Source organism: Seriola lalandi, unplaced genomic scaffold (assembly GCF_002814215.2).
Source record: "Seriola lalandi dorsalis isolate HSWRI2012SDOR001 ecotype SW California unplaced genomic scaffold, Sedor1 jcf7180002054385, whole genome shotgun sequence".
Classification (NCBI taxonomy): Eukaryota; Metazoa; Chordata; class Actinopteri; order Carangiformes; family Carangidae; genus Seriola; species Seriola lalandi.
Window position 1 is genome coordinate 223,715 of NW_019524938.1, and position 17,043 is coordinate 240,757.

At 41.2% G+C, this 17,043-nt stretch overlaps 2 protein-coding genes across 3 annotated transcripts in view; both read left to right on the top strand.

The window, feature by feature from the left end:
• The window catches only part of hecw2a (HECT, C2 and WW domain containing E3 ubiquitin protein ligase 2a), a 42,575-nt gene extending 38,711 nt beyond the window's left edge, over positions 1–3,864 (top strand). For both annotated transcript variants that reach the window (XM_023409209.2, XM_087174819.1), the window contains one exon: positions 69–3,864. In XM_023409209.2, coding sequence (XP_023264977.1) covers positions 69–180 — 112 coding nt within the window. In that variant the 3' untranslated portion in view covers positions 181–3,864. The remainder of the gene's footprint in view (positions 1–68) is intronic.
• A 753-nt stretch (positions 3,865–4,617) lies between these two features.
• stk17b (serine/threonine kinase 17b (apoptosis-inducing)) lies at positions 4,618–17,003 on the top strand. Its single transcript, XM_023409216.2, has 7 exons — positions 4,618–5,171; positions 8,905–9,117; positions 10,060–10,198; positions 11,558–11,684; positions 12,094–12,142; positions 12,495–12,674; positions 13,724–17,003. The coding sequence occupies exons 1-7, from the start codon at positions 5,050–5,052 to the stop codon at positions 13,959–13,961; spliced, it is 1,068 nt and encodes a 355-aa protein (XP_023264984.1). The 5' UTR covers positions 4,618–5,049; the 3' UTR covers positions 13,962–17,003.
• Positions 17,004–17,043: the final 40 nt, after the last annotated feature.

Sequence of the window (17,043 nt, forward strand, 5' to 3'; positions counted from 1 at the left end):
GATCTCTCACAGATGAATCATCTTGACATCCATCTCATAATCTTTCTGTTGTTTATGTGTGTCCACAGGGCTCACACTTGCTTTAATCGTCTGGACCTCCCACCTTACCCCTCCTTCTCCATGCTCTATGAGAAGCTGGTCACTGCTGTCGAGGAAACGAGCACGTTCGGTTTGGAATAACCTCAAAAGCAGCTCACACCCAGGTGTAACTCAAGAAGGGAGAACCATCTGGAAATCCACCTTTCTCGCTTTGGGAGGGACATGGGAAATAAAACTAATATCCTCAAATGGCAACTACCCACCTGTGGAGAACTCTGCTGTTTTTTTCCAACTAGCTTTTTGACACTCAGCACGCAGGATTCATTCCAGTTCTCTGCTTTTCTCTCACGTTTCTGGCAGAGATCAATCAAGTGAACACCTTCTGGAAGAAAGGCGGAGAATTGGAGAATAGCTTCAAAAGCTGTACAGTACAGTTTCTTGTTTTCATGGTAACCTTTGTTCATCGAGCCACATGTGTGCTTTATCTCTTCAGTTAATGGCCTTGGTTACCGGATTTCTAGCATCTCACCTTCTCCTCCTCCTCCTCCTCCTCCTCCTCCTCCTCCTCCTCCAACCTGCACCTCAGACACAGCTGCTCAAACACCACAAAGCTCCCCTCTCCCTCCCTGGACCTCTAAACTGTGTCCTTCCTGCACTGAGGCTGCAGCGTTATTAACTATGACACAAACACACGCATACACACACAGTAATCACCGTCGCACAAAACACACACAAACATGGGACATTTTGGTTTTTATTAATGGTGCAAACCAGTGTTTCCCCCAAGATTTTTTTATCAGCATGGAAATATATGACATTTTAGACTTTTAACTGGATACTGACTGGTCCTCCCTGCCTGTCTGAGAACAGGAGATACACTGGTGTGCACACATATACACACACACACACACACACACACATAAACAAACAAACAAACAAACACAAGGCAGTTGTTCTAAAACTCATAATACACTTGTTTCCGCGGTTTTTGATTCTTGAATTAGTGGGACAGCGAGTCAGAAATCATCAGTAACATAGTTATGGAGCAATTGTAATAATGAGAGCAGGTTCTAGTCAGGACTGTTACCTTGAAGACTGCGACATCAGAGCTCTGACATGAGCATGAAAGGTTCGGACTAATCAGAGAAATGCAGCCTGCATACCCTCAACTAGGACACCCAGTATCACACACCACACACAAACACATGCATACAGTATTATAACATTAGCCTCTCACCTGCGGGTGTATACTTTCTTACAGATGCACTCAGTGCACAGATACTGACACACTTCAGTCAGATAGAAACACAGGGCTCCTGTCTCTCAAACTCTCCACACATTAATCATGAGCAATAGATGCACTTTCTCACACAGACAGCTGACACCTGTTCGTAAGTATGACACACAAGGTCCCTCTCACTGATGTTATCGCCTCCCACCCAATGAAAGTGATGAATGTACCAAATCAGTGACTGAATGTATGAACCTCAAGCAACTCTGTTCGGCCCCTCACACACACACACACACACACACACACACACACACGGGCTGAAGAAGAAACACAAAATTGGAAGTGAAAGGAGGGAAAGGAAATGAAATGTGACGCGGGGTTGCTTGAGGAAGGAGGAGGCGCTTCACTCGATGTTGGCACCAGATTAGGCCTTTGTTAGCTAAAGGACACAAACCTGGTGTCACCCAGGCTCCTGGTCAGGGTGCAGTGGCAGGATTTTTTTTTTTACTTTTTATTTTAGTGCCTCTTGGGTTTTTGTGACCATGAAGTTAAATTTCATAAGGAAAGCTGTTTTATTTCCTTTTGAAAATTTGACCAGATCCACGTGTCTCTCAAATCAACTGTGGGAGCTTGCAGTTTAAATTCCTTTAACAGATATCAACACGAGGGGGCAGTAAGGTGTGCTATCATTACTATCAAAGCAAAGCAGTGATTTGTCCTTACTGAATGACATGACCAGGTTTGATGATGATGATGATGATGTCAGGAGGAAGCACTGAGCTTTAGGGCTGTATGGATATTGTACTTAAGAACATTTGGCATGTGATAAAACATTTCTGTATCTCTTAAGTACACAACCATCACCCTAAGCACCCTTTCACTCTTGTCTCTCACACACTTTCCTACACACAAACACACACACATACACACACACACACACACAAAGACACACATATTCATTTTCTATGGGGTGCATGCAAGATTACACCTACTGTACAGAGTCCTGTTGAAGCTAGACCACAGGGACTGGAATAGTGGTAAAGAGCCCCACATGTGATGCGAGATGTGGAGGCAGACTTTCGTATCCCAGCCCCCCCCCCCCCGTCCTCTCCTCTCCCAGCCCAATACTGCATGCGGGATCTTCTCGGTCAGCTCTGTGAGCCGTGCCAGGGCAGAAACCCCTAGATGGCGTTGTGTAATAGCTCGATATTGCATGCTGAAATAGTGCAAACACACTGTCCTTACTAGCTTTTTTGCATGAGGATATTGCTGTCCATTCAGAAAAAGGGGTAAGGGAGCTGGTTAAGATGTGTCACTTTGGTTGTGGCGCTCACTTGAGGCATGCGGCCTTATGCTTACCCGGCACTGTCATACCGTGAGCGCGAAGCTCATGGGAACGAGGTGTGGGGGGGGAAAGGTGCTTCATTCACTTAGTATTAGCACTGGGATTGGGCGATGTGTGAATGCAACAGTTTGTTTTCTCTATGACAGTGTAACGGCGAGTATCTTGGCAGCATGTTTCAAAAATGTTGTTACTTTCACACGTGTGCGTCTGCCTATCTTAGTAATAGGTCGATGGTTATGTTTCATTGCTCATGAGTTGGTGATGAATCAATAGGGCTGTTTTGATTTTGGGAAACGTGAGAGCACATGTACGTGTACCATGTGTGCGGTCCTGTTCGTCTCTTTGTATATAACTGTATATGTATGTCTGTCCTGTTGTGTGTATAAATATATATTTTGCACCGAATGTACCAAAGGTTTGGGGCTTGCAAAGTCAACCATTATTAGGCCTGCTCTCTGTTTCTGTCTAACAAACACATCCCACTTCTGGCTTCTGCCAAATCCTTACAGAGCATCATCATGTTTGCTTGAGGGGCAGATTTCTGGCATGGGCAACAACGCTTCACATTAGGATTTACATCACTTGGTCAGTTTGACATTTTCCACAATGAGGCTTTTCTGCTGCAGAACACTGATAAGACTGATTACTTGCTTCACATCCAAATGAAGACAGTTGCACCTCTCTTCTTTCCTTGTGCATTTCTGACAGGACCAGGCTCCACTTTTCAGATTTCCACTCTATGCAAAGCTCCTGTACGTGTGTCTCCATTTCACCCCAATGATTGTAATAAAAGAGAACAAATGGCAAATTTTGATTAATGACACGTGACCCTTATTTCTCCATTACAATCATTTTGTACTAATTCAGTGTGCAAATAACAAAATGTATTATCTGCATTGTACTTATGCTAAAGTTATATGTTCTGCTTTTATAAAACTAATGTTTGAAACATGAAACATTTCATGATCAGTAACTAACACCAGTTCTAACCAGTTCCAGCCAAATATGTCGAAAAAAGGAAAAGATAAATCTGATAAGTGAAACTAACTAAATAAAAAGCTTAAAGATAAAATGGGTAGAAATATATATATTTTTTAAATATCAAACTATAAACATACTTTATACATTTGTAATTGCATGTTTCTATGAGAAGTTTGAGTCTTTACGGTTTGGATGCTGAGGTCAGTGTGGAGCTTTCATTGCTTCCAGATGCTTCGCCAGATGTTAATAAACTTACATGTGCACAGCAGCATGAATTATGTGGAAGTTCACTTCTGCAAGGAAAAGAAAAAACTAGATGAAATAACAAAATGAAATAAATAAATCAATAAATGCTCATGGTAATTTTTAATTATAACATACTACGACATATTAAGTGTAGGAATTATGGGATACTGCATCAACATTTTGGTAAAATAATTCATAATTTGTATCTCACAAATATGATGCAATATCTCAGAAGTTTTTCTATATATGATAATTCACTCATACATGTGATTTATTAACTCCTAATTCGTACATATAAGTCAAAATATTAACTATAATAAATTATGATAAAAGTCTGATTTTTAAAACTAAAAATAATAGATAGGCCTAATAAATAGAAATGTTGACTTTGTTTCTCATATGATTTAGAAAGTAAATGGTTTCAATTATTTTCTCATAATTATATTGGAATCTTATATTTTTTACTTAATTTGTCAAATTTATGACACTTGAAAGTCAGATTTATGATTAAACATCTCGTTAACGTTACTTTATGTTTTTCTTTTTATTATGATATTCCTGAAAATATCATCTATTTTTTTTTGTCTTGGCCGAAATACGCTGCTGTCTTCAGAGATGTATTGTGATTGATGATGAATGATTGTTAGAGAGTAAATAATTATAGGTTAAACACCTGTAACAACTACTCTCCATAATATTCTCATTTCAAATAAACGTGGCCACGCTTTTTTCAAACTTAACTATAATGCGCATGCGCCAAGCAGTGACGTGTCGACAAAGTGTCAAACAGAAGGATGTGAAAATGATCGGAAACTCTGTGGGTAAACTTAGATACTAAGCTGTTTAACAGTGGCACACAGCGGGAGTTTGATCATTGACTAACAGGAGGCACTCGTAGGTTTAGATTTGATAGAGTAGCCGCTCCTCTTCAGGTCAGCCGAGGAAAATCGGACTAACTACTTTTGAATCCGCGACATTGACCGTCGAGCTAACTTAATTAGCGACAGTTGAGCTAACCAGAGTCGGAAAACTAACCCAAAAAATAGCACGGTTACCGGCTTTGCTAACATTAACATGTAACTAATGTGAAGCAGGAAAGTGTTAACTAGCCACTTAGGTTAGTTTTATCGTCTTTCATTTACTTGGCGTTCAGTGCGGTATCCAGTCTGGTAGCTGGCAGCAGGAGTGATACCGAAGGGAGAGGAAGATGTCTCGGAGGCGGCTGGACAGTCGCAGCGGACTCTCCGCGGGGCTGCTCGGCGAAATTCAGACCCCAATCAGCACGGAGGCGATGGAGAGTGTGTATGAAATCACCGGAGAGCTGGGAAGGTGAGGCACACATGTATGACTGCTGCTCACGGGAGAGGCGCAGAGGCTGTCCTCCGGGCAGAAAAGTCTGCAGGAAGTTTAAAAGTTGTTCACTCAATAGGACTGGGATATATCAAGTGGAAAATTTGTATTTTCTATTCATTTGGGTTGTTAATAGGAAATACTATTCGTAATAGTGTAAATAGTGCAGTATAGAAGGCATTGCATTACAAGCATGTCTGTTCTGAACGTTCACAACCACTATCCAAGCTGACAGGTCTTAGGGAAACATCAGTGGATCAGTGCATCAAGGAAAGCGTGAGAGTGTGTCATTCGTTTCCATTTTCAGTTTGTCATGACATTCAACTTTATGGGAGTACAAAGTATATTATACTATCATGAAGTATGAGTTATTCAATGGAAGCAGCCATTTCCTAGTAGTTCCTCACAAATGTGAGGATTTGCTTTTTTTTCTTAAAAATAATGTAAAATATATGAGAATGATAAATAAATTTTTTTTGGAATGTTGTATTTTGAAGACGTCACCTTGTATTTTCTTAGCAGCTTACAACAAACAAACAATACAGTGCACAGTGTACGATATCACAAAAGCAACTAGATTCTGTGACAAAAACATCTTTGCTTATCAATCGTAGCATTTGTCTGAAAATGTGTAGAAACATGCAGATATTGACTGGAGAGACATGGGTCGAACAAAACAGTAGCTCGCACTGTATTGTTACATATTTACAAATGAGGGTCAGTTTCTGTCGACTTACAAAGAGTAAAGATGGAGACTAAACTGGGTGACTGAGACATGAGAGAAAAACTGAATTTTTCACATCTCACACATGGACAACAGAAACATTTACAGGACGCCTGAAGAATTTCCTTTTTTGCCAAAGACTACTGTATCCTTTATGTATCAGTGTATAGTAATATATAGTCAAGTCCATATTGCCTGTAGTTTTTGTATTTTCTCTAAAGTTTAGCACAGTTCATGTTAATCACTGCAGCAACATAAACAGTATTTGGATTCTGACCTGTAAAGCTTTAACCACTGTAAACATGTGAGGCTCGCAGTGCCAGGGACCTGACTCCATCGTGTTACAGTAGACCTTTGTCATGTGTTTGGCACTGTGTGCGTGGCCCATGGCAACTACTGATGGTTGATGATCACATTCGGAGATCTGTGAGGTGTGAAGTAATTTGTCATAGACCATACAATTCTGCTTTCAAAACCTGAGGAAGGAAACAAGCACATGTGCAAACCAGGCTTTAGAAAGAAGAAATGGTACAGACCACTTCTGTTCACTATGTGTGTGTGTGTGTGTGTTAAAAACAGGAAGTTCTGAGGTGGAATATTTTGAAGAACATGATAAGGGCAGTAGTGTTAAGCTAAAAAATCTACTATATCTACTTCCTCCCTTTAAATGAATTTGTAGCTATGGTACATCATAGTCTTAAATAAACCGATCATAACCTTTAACTGTGGACTGGTACACAGGGGTTGTCACCTTTTTTTTTTTTTTATGTTTCTCTGGCCAGAAGTTGATTCGTGTGGATTTATCAAAATGGCAGAAAACCAGTCTTACACATGAAGGTGTGTTTACATGTCAGTAGGAGTCTTAGTCAGCCTATAAAAACAGTTGTACTGTAGTCTCTGGAGAGGTTTTGTCCCGAGGAAATAACCCTGATGTCATCAGGGTTATCTCATCTCGACTTTATTTAAATAGCACCTTTCATACAAACACATAGCCCAAAGTGCAAAGACACACAAAAAAGAAAGTATGCAGATTAAAATCTATGACAATAAAACGGTAAAATGATGAATAAAAGTCAATAATAAAAGTCAGTGTGGTATAGCGAGGATTGAGGTCATTTAAAACGTTATAAACAAGTAAAAGAATTTAAAAGATACAGGGAGCCAGTGCAACCTTCAGCAGAGGGGTAATGTAATGTATTTTCTTTGTTTTAGTTAAGAGTCTGGCTGCAGTGTTGGAGACTGTGTCCGTGCCTGGAGATGATAAATCTTTAATAGAAAGCATAGCTGTCAACAGGAGATGTGGAGTTTGACAGATTGGGGCATTTGCTGGTTAGAGGGGGTGTCTAACAAAAGACTTGTGAGTTGCATTATGGTGATTATACGATCCAGCAGTATAAGAGTTTGGCTCATATTAGGGACTAAAGGTCAGAATATTTCAGCCTCTGCTGTTGTGATTTTCACCATGATTGTTTTTTCCGTCTCTTATAAGTCTACCAGAATTATTGGAAGATAACTCGATTGCCGGAGTACTACTTTAATAACTGTAAAATAAAAAGTCAAGAATTATGACAAAGGTCTCCCCAGAATTCTTCAGTATCACGCTGTGCTATAAGCTTTGAAAATGTGCACAGACTCATTTTGTGTATCTAATACTAAAACTAGATGAAAGTATGATTGTAACATTGGCAGGTGGTGCTACAGGAGTCAGATCATTCAGCACCATTGTTCTATTCTTTCAGAGAAGTCCTTCTGGGTCTGTAACCTTCAGTCATTGCTCTTGGTGATTGTAAAGCTGCTATTTTTGGATTAGATTTTTTTCTTTCATTGCAAGGCTTTGTGGAGAAATTACATAAAATATCAGCTGATTGCCAAAGGTTTGTAGTGGGGGGGTGTTCTCTGGAGAATAGTTTAACACTGTGTGGTACATGTTTTCTTTGCTAACCTGCCAGCCAAAGAAGATGAGCTTGAAGCACAGACTCAAATGTATGTTATGTGTCAGGAACACTATATTAGCACTGCATGCTGTTTATCATTCTGTGTAGTTGAGTTGTTACTTTTCAGGTTCATCAGCATGATGATTTATGACACTTAAATCAAGTAGCTTACTTATCTCTTCTCAGTCTTGATTATCATGAACAATTACGCCTATGACCTAGAAATGTGAACACCAGTTCACTGGCATCAGATAACCTGCAGATGCCTGTTATCAAATGCCAGTGTTTGTGTAGCACCGTTGTCCCAATGCTGCAATCATTTACTTAAAGATATGTCATTTAAGCAATATATTAAAGATCCATATAGTATAAAGGTAGATGTCCGTGTGTTGTTTGATTATAAAGCAGGTCTAGGTTCTATATTAATACTGTGAAAGAATCAAAGTGCTCAGTCCACAGAGAAGTGCACACAGCCTGTATTACAAACTGAGCCTTAAAACCAGCTGGCAGGACGTCTGTAACTTTGTGATGTCACAACAAAGCAGTCACCGCTCTCAGCCATGCCCCAAACCCTGCCCACCTGGACCCACCACCCAACCTTTGGATTGGAGTGTTTACCTGAAATCTGCTATATTTTTATTGGATCACTCAGAAAACAGTCAGCCAATCAGAAGAGAGGCTCAGAGCCTCCTCTCTTCTGATTGGCTCACCGACCTGTTGTTACCTGGGCTCCAGAGAGAAGCCTGAGCAAGGAGACGTCAAACTACATTGAGATGGTTTTTGGTTCTTAAAACCTTCAAATAAAACACAGAAGAAGAAGAAAATATGGAGCTTTAATCAATGTCAGTATTTTGTGAAAGTGTTGTGGAATCATGTTGTTATATTTTGTCTAAATTATCCATATGAAGCCATTAAATTTAGCAGTTATTAACCAAATTTCTACCAGACCGCCTTAAACCTTACCTTCTTCTCTACTATAAAATAATAGAGACCAGACAAGGAGCTATGATATTTCAGGCTTTAACATATTGTGACACCGCTTTCTGTCTCTCAGGGGGAAGTTTGCGGTGGTGAAGCGCTGTGTGGAGAAGGTCTCAGGGAAAGTGTTTGCTGCTAAGTTCTTACGGAAGAGAAGGAGAGGACGTGACTGCCGGGCCGAGGTCATTCACGAGATGGCCGTCCTGGAGATGGCCCGTAACAACGCCCGGGTGGTCAACCTGCACGCTGCTTACGAGACGGATCACGACATCGTCTTAGTGCTGGAATAGTGAGTTGATGACAACCATTAATATATTCTTTTACCTTTTTCATCTGACACGCAGTAAATCCGATTTCATTTATCGTTTCACCAACACCGGCTAAACCACAAACAAGCAGCACAGTCCTGTAAATGCCTTTTTCAGGACAAAGTCCTGTTGGTCCAGTTTTAAGGAGTTGCCACTTTATCTGCTTTTTATATGAAGCCAAGCAGCTCATTCTTCTCAACATTTGTTCAAAGACTGAAAGGCCCAGTGTGTCTTCTAAATGCACTGAACAGCCTGAGCTGAACTCTGCATGTCGACGACTTGACTGAACATATTCTCTCTGAGGCGTCATCAACGTCATATCCTGACCTTTGGATTCATGTTAAATCATGTCTTCCTCGTCTGGCATATCATTCCTCTTACTCCTTTGTATCAGCAAAACAGAAAACTAGATGTGAGACGTAGATTGGATGTAAAGGAACAGAGTGTTTGTCCTGCAGTGAATTGCTGTAATTTTTTAACCTTTAGTACTTGTCGTTGGAGACACTTTAATCCTGAGAGCAGAGACAGTGTGAAGAAGTCACTCTCTCTCGATCGAACACAGCCTGGACAAATGGAAGAGACTCTTGAGAAATATAAAATTAGAAACTTGAATAACTTGAACTATAATAAAATCAGATCCAAGCTCAGTTTTAGGGCTTGTCCCACTCTGTGTCTTTGGCTGACACTCCCACGTACAGTGTTGCTCAACAGCACTTTGCCAGAACATGCAGGATCAAACTGGTGACCCTTCGGCTATAGGTTTGGCCGCTTAAACCACCAGGCCGCCCTTCACATCCAAACGGCATCAGATGTCACTAAATTGCCTGGTGTTTCAGTGACCGTTTCCTGAACCTACCCTGTGCGTGCGTGCGTGCATGCGGGCGTGTATTTACAGCGTGTTTGTGTTCTCTGTCTTTACCCAGTGCGGCGGGTGGAGAGATATTTGACCACTGTGTGTCTGACGAGCTGCTGCCAGAGGCACAGATCACCCGTCTGATCAGGCAGACGCTGGAGGGAGTCCACTACCTCCACCAGAGCAACCTGGTGCACTTAGACCTGAAGGTTTGCACACACACACACACACACACACACACACACACACATACATGCATGGCTGTAGCTGAAGCCACAGGAATCTATTTTTACATGTTTACACATTTAAGTGCTCAGCTGTGTTTATTCCTTTTTTTAGAGCAATTGCTCTGAAAACCCCAATTTCCTTTTTCCATGACACAGTTAAGACCAGAACCAGGATTATAGGTGGGAACAGAGCATTAGCCCAGGGCAAAGTGAGGAAACTCAATAGCATAGTGTAAAATAAGGGACTTTAACACCACTCCTGCATCACTGACACCAGGCTGTGAAATAAAGGGCCTGATACCAACCGAAAGACATAAGCTACATCACACTAACATATTAGTTTTAAAATGCATCTCTTCACATGTACGCCTGGCGTCCACACCACTCCAGAGATTATGTGCGTTTAAATGGAGACTTGGAAACTTTTGCTGTGTTTCAAATCAGATACTTGTACACTCAATGGTGTAGTGCGTGAATTTCAACAGGGTGGTGTTGTCCCAAATCAAACACGGCCGTTGTGCACTCACCAGGTCCATGTTGCCATACTTGCCTATGTGAACACACTTGGGCATTCTAAATAGCAAGTGTGAGTATTGAAGTAAGCAAGTTGAGACACAGCACCTGATGTAGACACCCAGGTGCACTCCCTGGTCGGGTCTCATCAGCCTCAAGTACCAGTGGTGAATACAACATGATAATGAATTACAGGTGTTACTGGCCTTGTTGTCTTCGTGAGCTGCTGGTTTGCAGTTGAGTTGTGTATTTTAACACCACAAGTGTCTTTGCTGTTCCTCATAGTAGTATTTTCTGCAAGTAACCAACAATCGGCTTCCTGTTTACACCAGCACGCGCATGCCCAGTGTACGTGAACAGTCAGGTAATATGTGTTTTCAGGCGTGTTAGTCTGGACAGAGATCGTTTCTGACAGGAGCTAAGACAGCTGTTTTCTTAGACGAAGCTTCTTTTCATTTTAAAATGAAAGCGTAGTCGTGTGGGCGACGTAGAAATAGACATGTAGATGCAAATCATTGTCAGAAACGAAACAAATATGTCCTTTGTACTGTATGTTCTCAACCTCTGCCTCCAAACATTTAATACTAGTGTTTAAACAGCGTCATATGGGCGATATATTTTCAGTACTTAAACAAATAGTCCTGTTAGAAACACTGACAGGAAGGTAAACACCTCTCCCTCAGAGTCATGTTCAAAGAGATGTTGAGAAAAACTGCTTGATTTGTGTAATAAGTTTTGTTCCCAAGTTAAAAGTACCTCATCATCTCAGCACCACTTCTGCTTTCACACGATGTTGACTGTTTCCTCTTTGTGTTTTTTTCTTCTCAGCCACAGAACATCCTCCTGACCAGCCTGACTCCTCCAGGGGACATAAAGATCGTAGACTTTGGCCTGGCACGTAGACTGGGTGCGGTTGGAGAGCTGCGGGAGATTCTTGGCACACCTGAGTATGTGGGTAAGGTGATGTTCCTAAAACACACTTTGATCACTCAAAAACAAGTGTGTCAGGGAAAAGAACTCTAGAGTAAAACCTGTCTTACGGTATGATAATAGAGTCTCAACACATTAAGCTTACAATTGAAGCTGTTTACAGTTATTGAGAAATCGTTAGTGTCGTTAGCATTAATTGCACTACATGTACACACAGACTGGCTTGACATACAGACCTGTGGTCCTGTCATGCAAGAAAAACTGGCTTTAATCCAGTCACACAGACCTCAAGGAACTCTTCCTCTGCCAGCACCCTCATGAGTTTCATTTGTTTTTTATCACAACTGAGAAACAGAAACACGTTTGTGAAGACACAACTGAAATGCGTGACTTTCTTGTAATTTTAATAACAAATGACTTTTTCTTTCATTCAGCTCCAGAGATCCTGAATTATGAACCAATCACAACAGCGACCGACCTGTGGTGAGTCAGTTCTTACAATGTAAGGAGTGTGTGTTCAGCAGCTGCTCAGTGATTCATTGTGGTGATTGGAAGGAAACTGGGTAGTTTCATTTCTTGACCCCTGGAGTCCAGCAGGGTCAGCAACACAAACTGTGAGAGTCTCAGACAGGTTGATTTTAAGGTGCAGTGTAAATCCACAAACCACAAAGTAGAAATATGAAAATAGAGACTTTTTTCTTTTGTGTATTTGGTTGTTTTTAAATAAAATAAGTTCCATAACCAGCCTCTGAAAGTACCACCCTCTGGTACTCAGCCCACAGCCGCTCCAGGACATGTTTTGACTGTGTCCTTCATGCATGTTTCCATCCCTCAGGAGCGTGGGTGTCATAGCCTACATGCTGGTGACGGGCGAGTCTCCGTTTGTCGGGGACGACAAGCAGGAGACGTATCTGAACGTGTCCCAGGTCAACGTGGACTACAGCAGTGACGCCTTCTCCAGGGTGTCTGAGCTGTCTGTGGACTTCATCCGCAAGCTGCTGGTCAAAGCTCCAGAGTGAGTAACGAAACACACACAGTGCAATGATTTATTCTGAATGGTAACACAGCTCTGTGTTACCATTCAGAATAAACTGAAGGATGAGGAATGTCTTTCCATGATGAAACAACCGACACGTAATGTTTTATTTTAGAGACGTTCCACTGGTGTGTGAAGGACCCGCACACATCAGCCAACGAGCCTGTGCACATTCCAGAGCAAATAAGGCTTTTTTTTAATTACACAATAAAAATCTGTGTAACCACAAGAATATGCTGAGAATGTAGTTATTAACAAGTAAGTCACCTCTGTTCATCATGTTGACTTCCCTTAATCCTGTCCCTGTGTGTAGGAGGAAGTCTGGTTGAAAACTATTGTCCCTGATAAACTGGAAAACAATCACTTGGATTGTGAAGATTTTCTGAATGTTGTACATTGACCAATGAAAATGAGTTTCACTTGACATTTTAATAGGATTTAGATTCAATTGCTGCTCAAATAATTTGTCAATGAATCAATAGAAGATTAAGCAGTAGCTACAGAATATTTTGTCATTTTTCAAGCCAAAATGCCAAACGTGAAGGTTCCAGCTTGGTTTGGGCCTATGTTCAATAATATTGAATATTTGAATAGTTTTTTTTTTTTACTTTTTCATACAATAAAACAATAAAACTTTGAACTGCTGTTTAGTGTCAGCGCTATTGGCTTATTCCTGGAACATACAGTCTATTACAGCTATATAATTATATAGCCGAGTTCAAGCTTCTTAAATATTACCATTTACTGCTTTTCCGTGTCACACATTATAGTAAACTGCACACAGGTCAGACAAATCAATAAATCTAAATTCTACAACCAAAAAAAATCTATTTACTTATTAATTAACAAATCAATTCAGAAAATAACCAACATATTGATCAATAATGAAAACGTTTATTAGATTAGATTAGATTAGATTAACTTTATTAATCCCACAACTGGGAAATTCATATTTCCATTCATATTAGCTGCAGGTCCTGAGCGACAGTGTTGGATTCTAAGTGTTTTCCGTTGTGCTCTGACCACAGGGACCGGCCCAGTGCTGCAGAGTGCATGAGTCACCCTTGGCTATGGCAGCAGCAGCTGTGCCTGAGCCCCGACCCCGCCACCACCCGCACCGTGCGCGAAAGGAGCTGTGGCACCAAGTGGGCGGCCCCATCCGAAGACCCTGAAGACAAGGAGAACTTCCTGGAGTCCCCGCACTCTCACGCAAAAAGGTTTCGCTTCGACGAGGAAACCTCCGCCCCCGGAGACGGTGACTTTTGAAAAATTAAAATGTAAAAAAGGGGAGGAACTGAAGGCAGCGGTGCCCACTTCTTCCTCTGAGCTTTTTAAAATCTTTTTTAAGCCTCCACAAAACCAGCTGTTTGCTGCCCACCACTCAGAGCGCTTAGGTTGTGTTTATACTCCACTAATCTGTAAGATCGACCACTCAGACCAAAGATAACCAGCTACGTTTTGAGATCTGTCACTGATCCATTGCTGTTAAAACGTGTGAAATGTCTCAATTAATGCAGTGTGTTTAACCTAAAGTATTTAATTCTGTTGTTGTTGAAATCCTTGGTGTTTTCAGGGGCTGCATAAATCTGCTCTGTATGTGTGTGTCCCTGTACGGATGAAGGTTAGTGGAGTATTTCTAGGGATATCTATGCAATACTTCTCTTGTATATTTGAATTCTTTTTTCTGGAGGAATCTTAAAGAAGTTAATCGCACTCTGCCTTAATGTGGGAAGTTAAGTGTTCTGGTCACCAGCCTTGCACTTGTGCTTCAGCAGAAACATGATGTCGAGATAAGCACCTCTGCTGTGAGGAAGTGTGATAATGTCCTTATTTGCATGTTGAAGAGAACAGGGTACAGCCAAACAGCGGCATCATGGGAAACCAGGTTGAGTTTTATTTGGCTCTGTGTCTGGATACGTTTCATCAGCACTATAGTTTTATTGACAGCTGCTAAAACCTGCCGCTGTACATGTCTGAGCTCCGTCTCTTCCTACCTGCAACATAACTGCACTTCTACTTGAAACACAACCAGCAGACGAACACGATTACACACAATTACATTCCTTATATGTTTGCCTTGAGTCCCACAGTGTCACACTTTCATTTTCTCCATGTCTGCTATAGATTGAGGGTTTAAATTTAGCTCAGGGTTTTAGATACAGCTCCTTTTAATAACTTGAACCACAGTGTAGTCCCCGTCCACAGAGCTGAAAGGCCTCCACGTCAGTCTTGTATTTGGGTTATTATTAAAAAGAAAAAAAAATGTGTAGAGTGAGCAACAACTCATGGTACTCATGGAATTCTTGTTCGTCCTTCCATAGTGAGATAGGAACGTATAACTGTAACGGCTCAGAAAGCTAATGAGTCATGCAGTGCTTCATACGCCACACCCGCACTTACTCAAATGATTTCCTCACCCAGTTCCTCTTTGTTGGCCGACTTCAGCACTTACTTCATAAGCACACGTTTTGAGCTGATAAGCAGGAGCTATTTATGAAAGTTTGTGTGTCCTCGAGAGGTTCATTGTGTCTTTCAGTCCCTCACCAAAGCCATTCACTCTGCTTTCACAGTCAAAGCTACTCCAGACCTCCTGGGTGCCTGAAGTAAATCTGTTCCTGTTGTTTTCATCTCAGGGCAAGCTGCTCTCTCTCTCTCTCTCTCTCTCTCTCTCTCTCTCTCTCTCTCTGTCTTTGTTTTGTATTCTTAATGTTATTCTTATTGGCCTATTATTATTTATGTGCTGAACTTATACTTTATATTTTTATGCAAATAATGTGCTCACGTGTCTTGTATGAGGAGGGTTATGGGGGGAGGCAGGTGATTCCGAATGATTATGGTGTTATTTAAAACAAGAAGATGCTGTTGTGGTTACAGTGTGATGAATAATAAATGTTTGACTGCAGTGAAATGGGAGGATGGAAGTGAGGATTAGTTGGGTTTTTTTTAAAAGGTGGTACCAGGAAGTAAAGCAAGAATGTGAAAATGGTCTAGATGAGTCAGATGGTTTTAGTTGGGAGGAAGATGATTAAACACTTTGATGTGTTGGTCTTGAACGAAGTAGGGGGGGGTTATTTGCCGGTTATTTCCCAAAATGTAGACCTGTTGGTTTACATTCTGATGTTGGCTGTTGAGATATGTTGGCATGAAAGGTATTCTGGGTGATGATAAAGTGGATGCGATGGTTTCACTGTAAAGTTTTAGAGAGAGATGTAGCGTGACAGAACCGCTGTACAATGTGAAATCCGAGGTGCTCGCTTGTAATTGCCAAATGAGTTCATGTAATGTAATGCAATGCTATTGACTCACAGGATTTACCATCTTTTGTTCAAGTAAGACTTGTATGAGGGAAAAAAAAGAAAAGAAAAAAAAACCTCACCTCTCTTAAAGCTGGCAACTCCGATAGCTCTTAACCTCCAGTGAAACATTCCTCTTTTTGTTGCGAGGTGCCAAACTGAATAAGACCACATTGTGTTTGTTTGTTGTTGTCACCAGCCGCCACAATGGCCTTTGTGTGGGAGATGGGCGTCTTCAGCCACGGCCGTGCTCTCATCTGTATGCTGTCATCCTTTAAAAAACTGGAACACCACACTGTAAAAGATGTTCATCTCACTGAGTTAGCAGATTGGATTTAAGATGACAGGTATGTCAGTGTGACACCGTCAGGAGATTATAGATTAATGTCTCTTTTACTACTGGAAAAGGAAATAAGCTTACTTCATCTCAAGAGTTAAAACTTCTCAGAGTCTAGTTTCTAATACCTCTTCAAACAGGCGACTGTCTGAAAGTCATCTTGATTCAGGCTGAGATGAGGAGCCTTGACAAAGGAAGTCTTACATTTTCAAGCTCAGTTGTACAGAAACAAGTGAGGCTGTCTTTCCTGTTGCAGCAGAATCTGTAAAAACAAGATTTAAGACTTGACACATAGCAAATCACGAAGAAGATGGACTTGTTTTGCGGTGATGTCAGGGATCTCACTTTGCAGGATGACGAAAAGCTTTGGACGAGGTGTCTCATGTTTGCTGGCATTGTTCATCTGTCACTTGAACGTGACCTATGCTGTGGTGTTCTGTTATGTTGTACAGCTATTCTACTGTGTTATTTTCAGCAGCTTGTCACTCGGTGGCCTGTGTGTGTGTGTGAGTGCTCATTGTCTGAGCAGGAGGTTGGGTCATCCTCCTGGAGAAGTGAAGCGCCACTGATGTCACCTAACACTTGTTTCTTTTCTCTGACTGCAGCGAGCCTGAATGTCACTGTAGATTCAAGTCAAACCAGCCACAAGCACAAGCAAATAAATGTTGAAGAAATGTTTGTTTATTTTGCATTTTATATTTTTTTAATGTATGAGATT

Bases quoted from the DNA above. Each gene is read 5' to 3' on its own strand.
- stk17b (XM_023409216.2), top strand. From the start codon at position 5,050: ATGTCTCGGAGGCGGCTGGACAGTCGCAGCGGACTCTCCGCGGGGCTG. The intron at 12,143-12,494 runs GTGAGTCAGTTC...TCCATCCCTCAG, and splicing joins ACAACAGCGACCGACCTGTG to GAGCGTGGGTGTCATAGCCT. The intron at 12,675-13,723 runs GTGAGTAACGAA...CTCTGACCACAG, and splicing joins CTGCTGGTCAAAGCTCCAGA to GGACCGGCCCAGTGCTGCAG.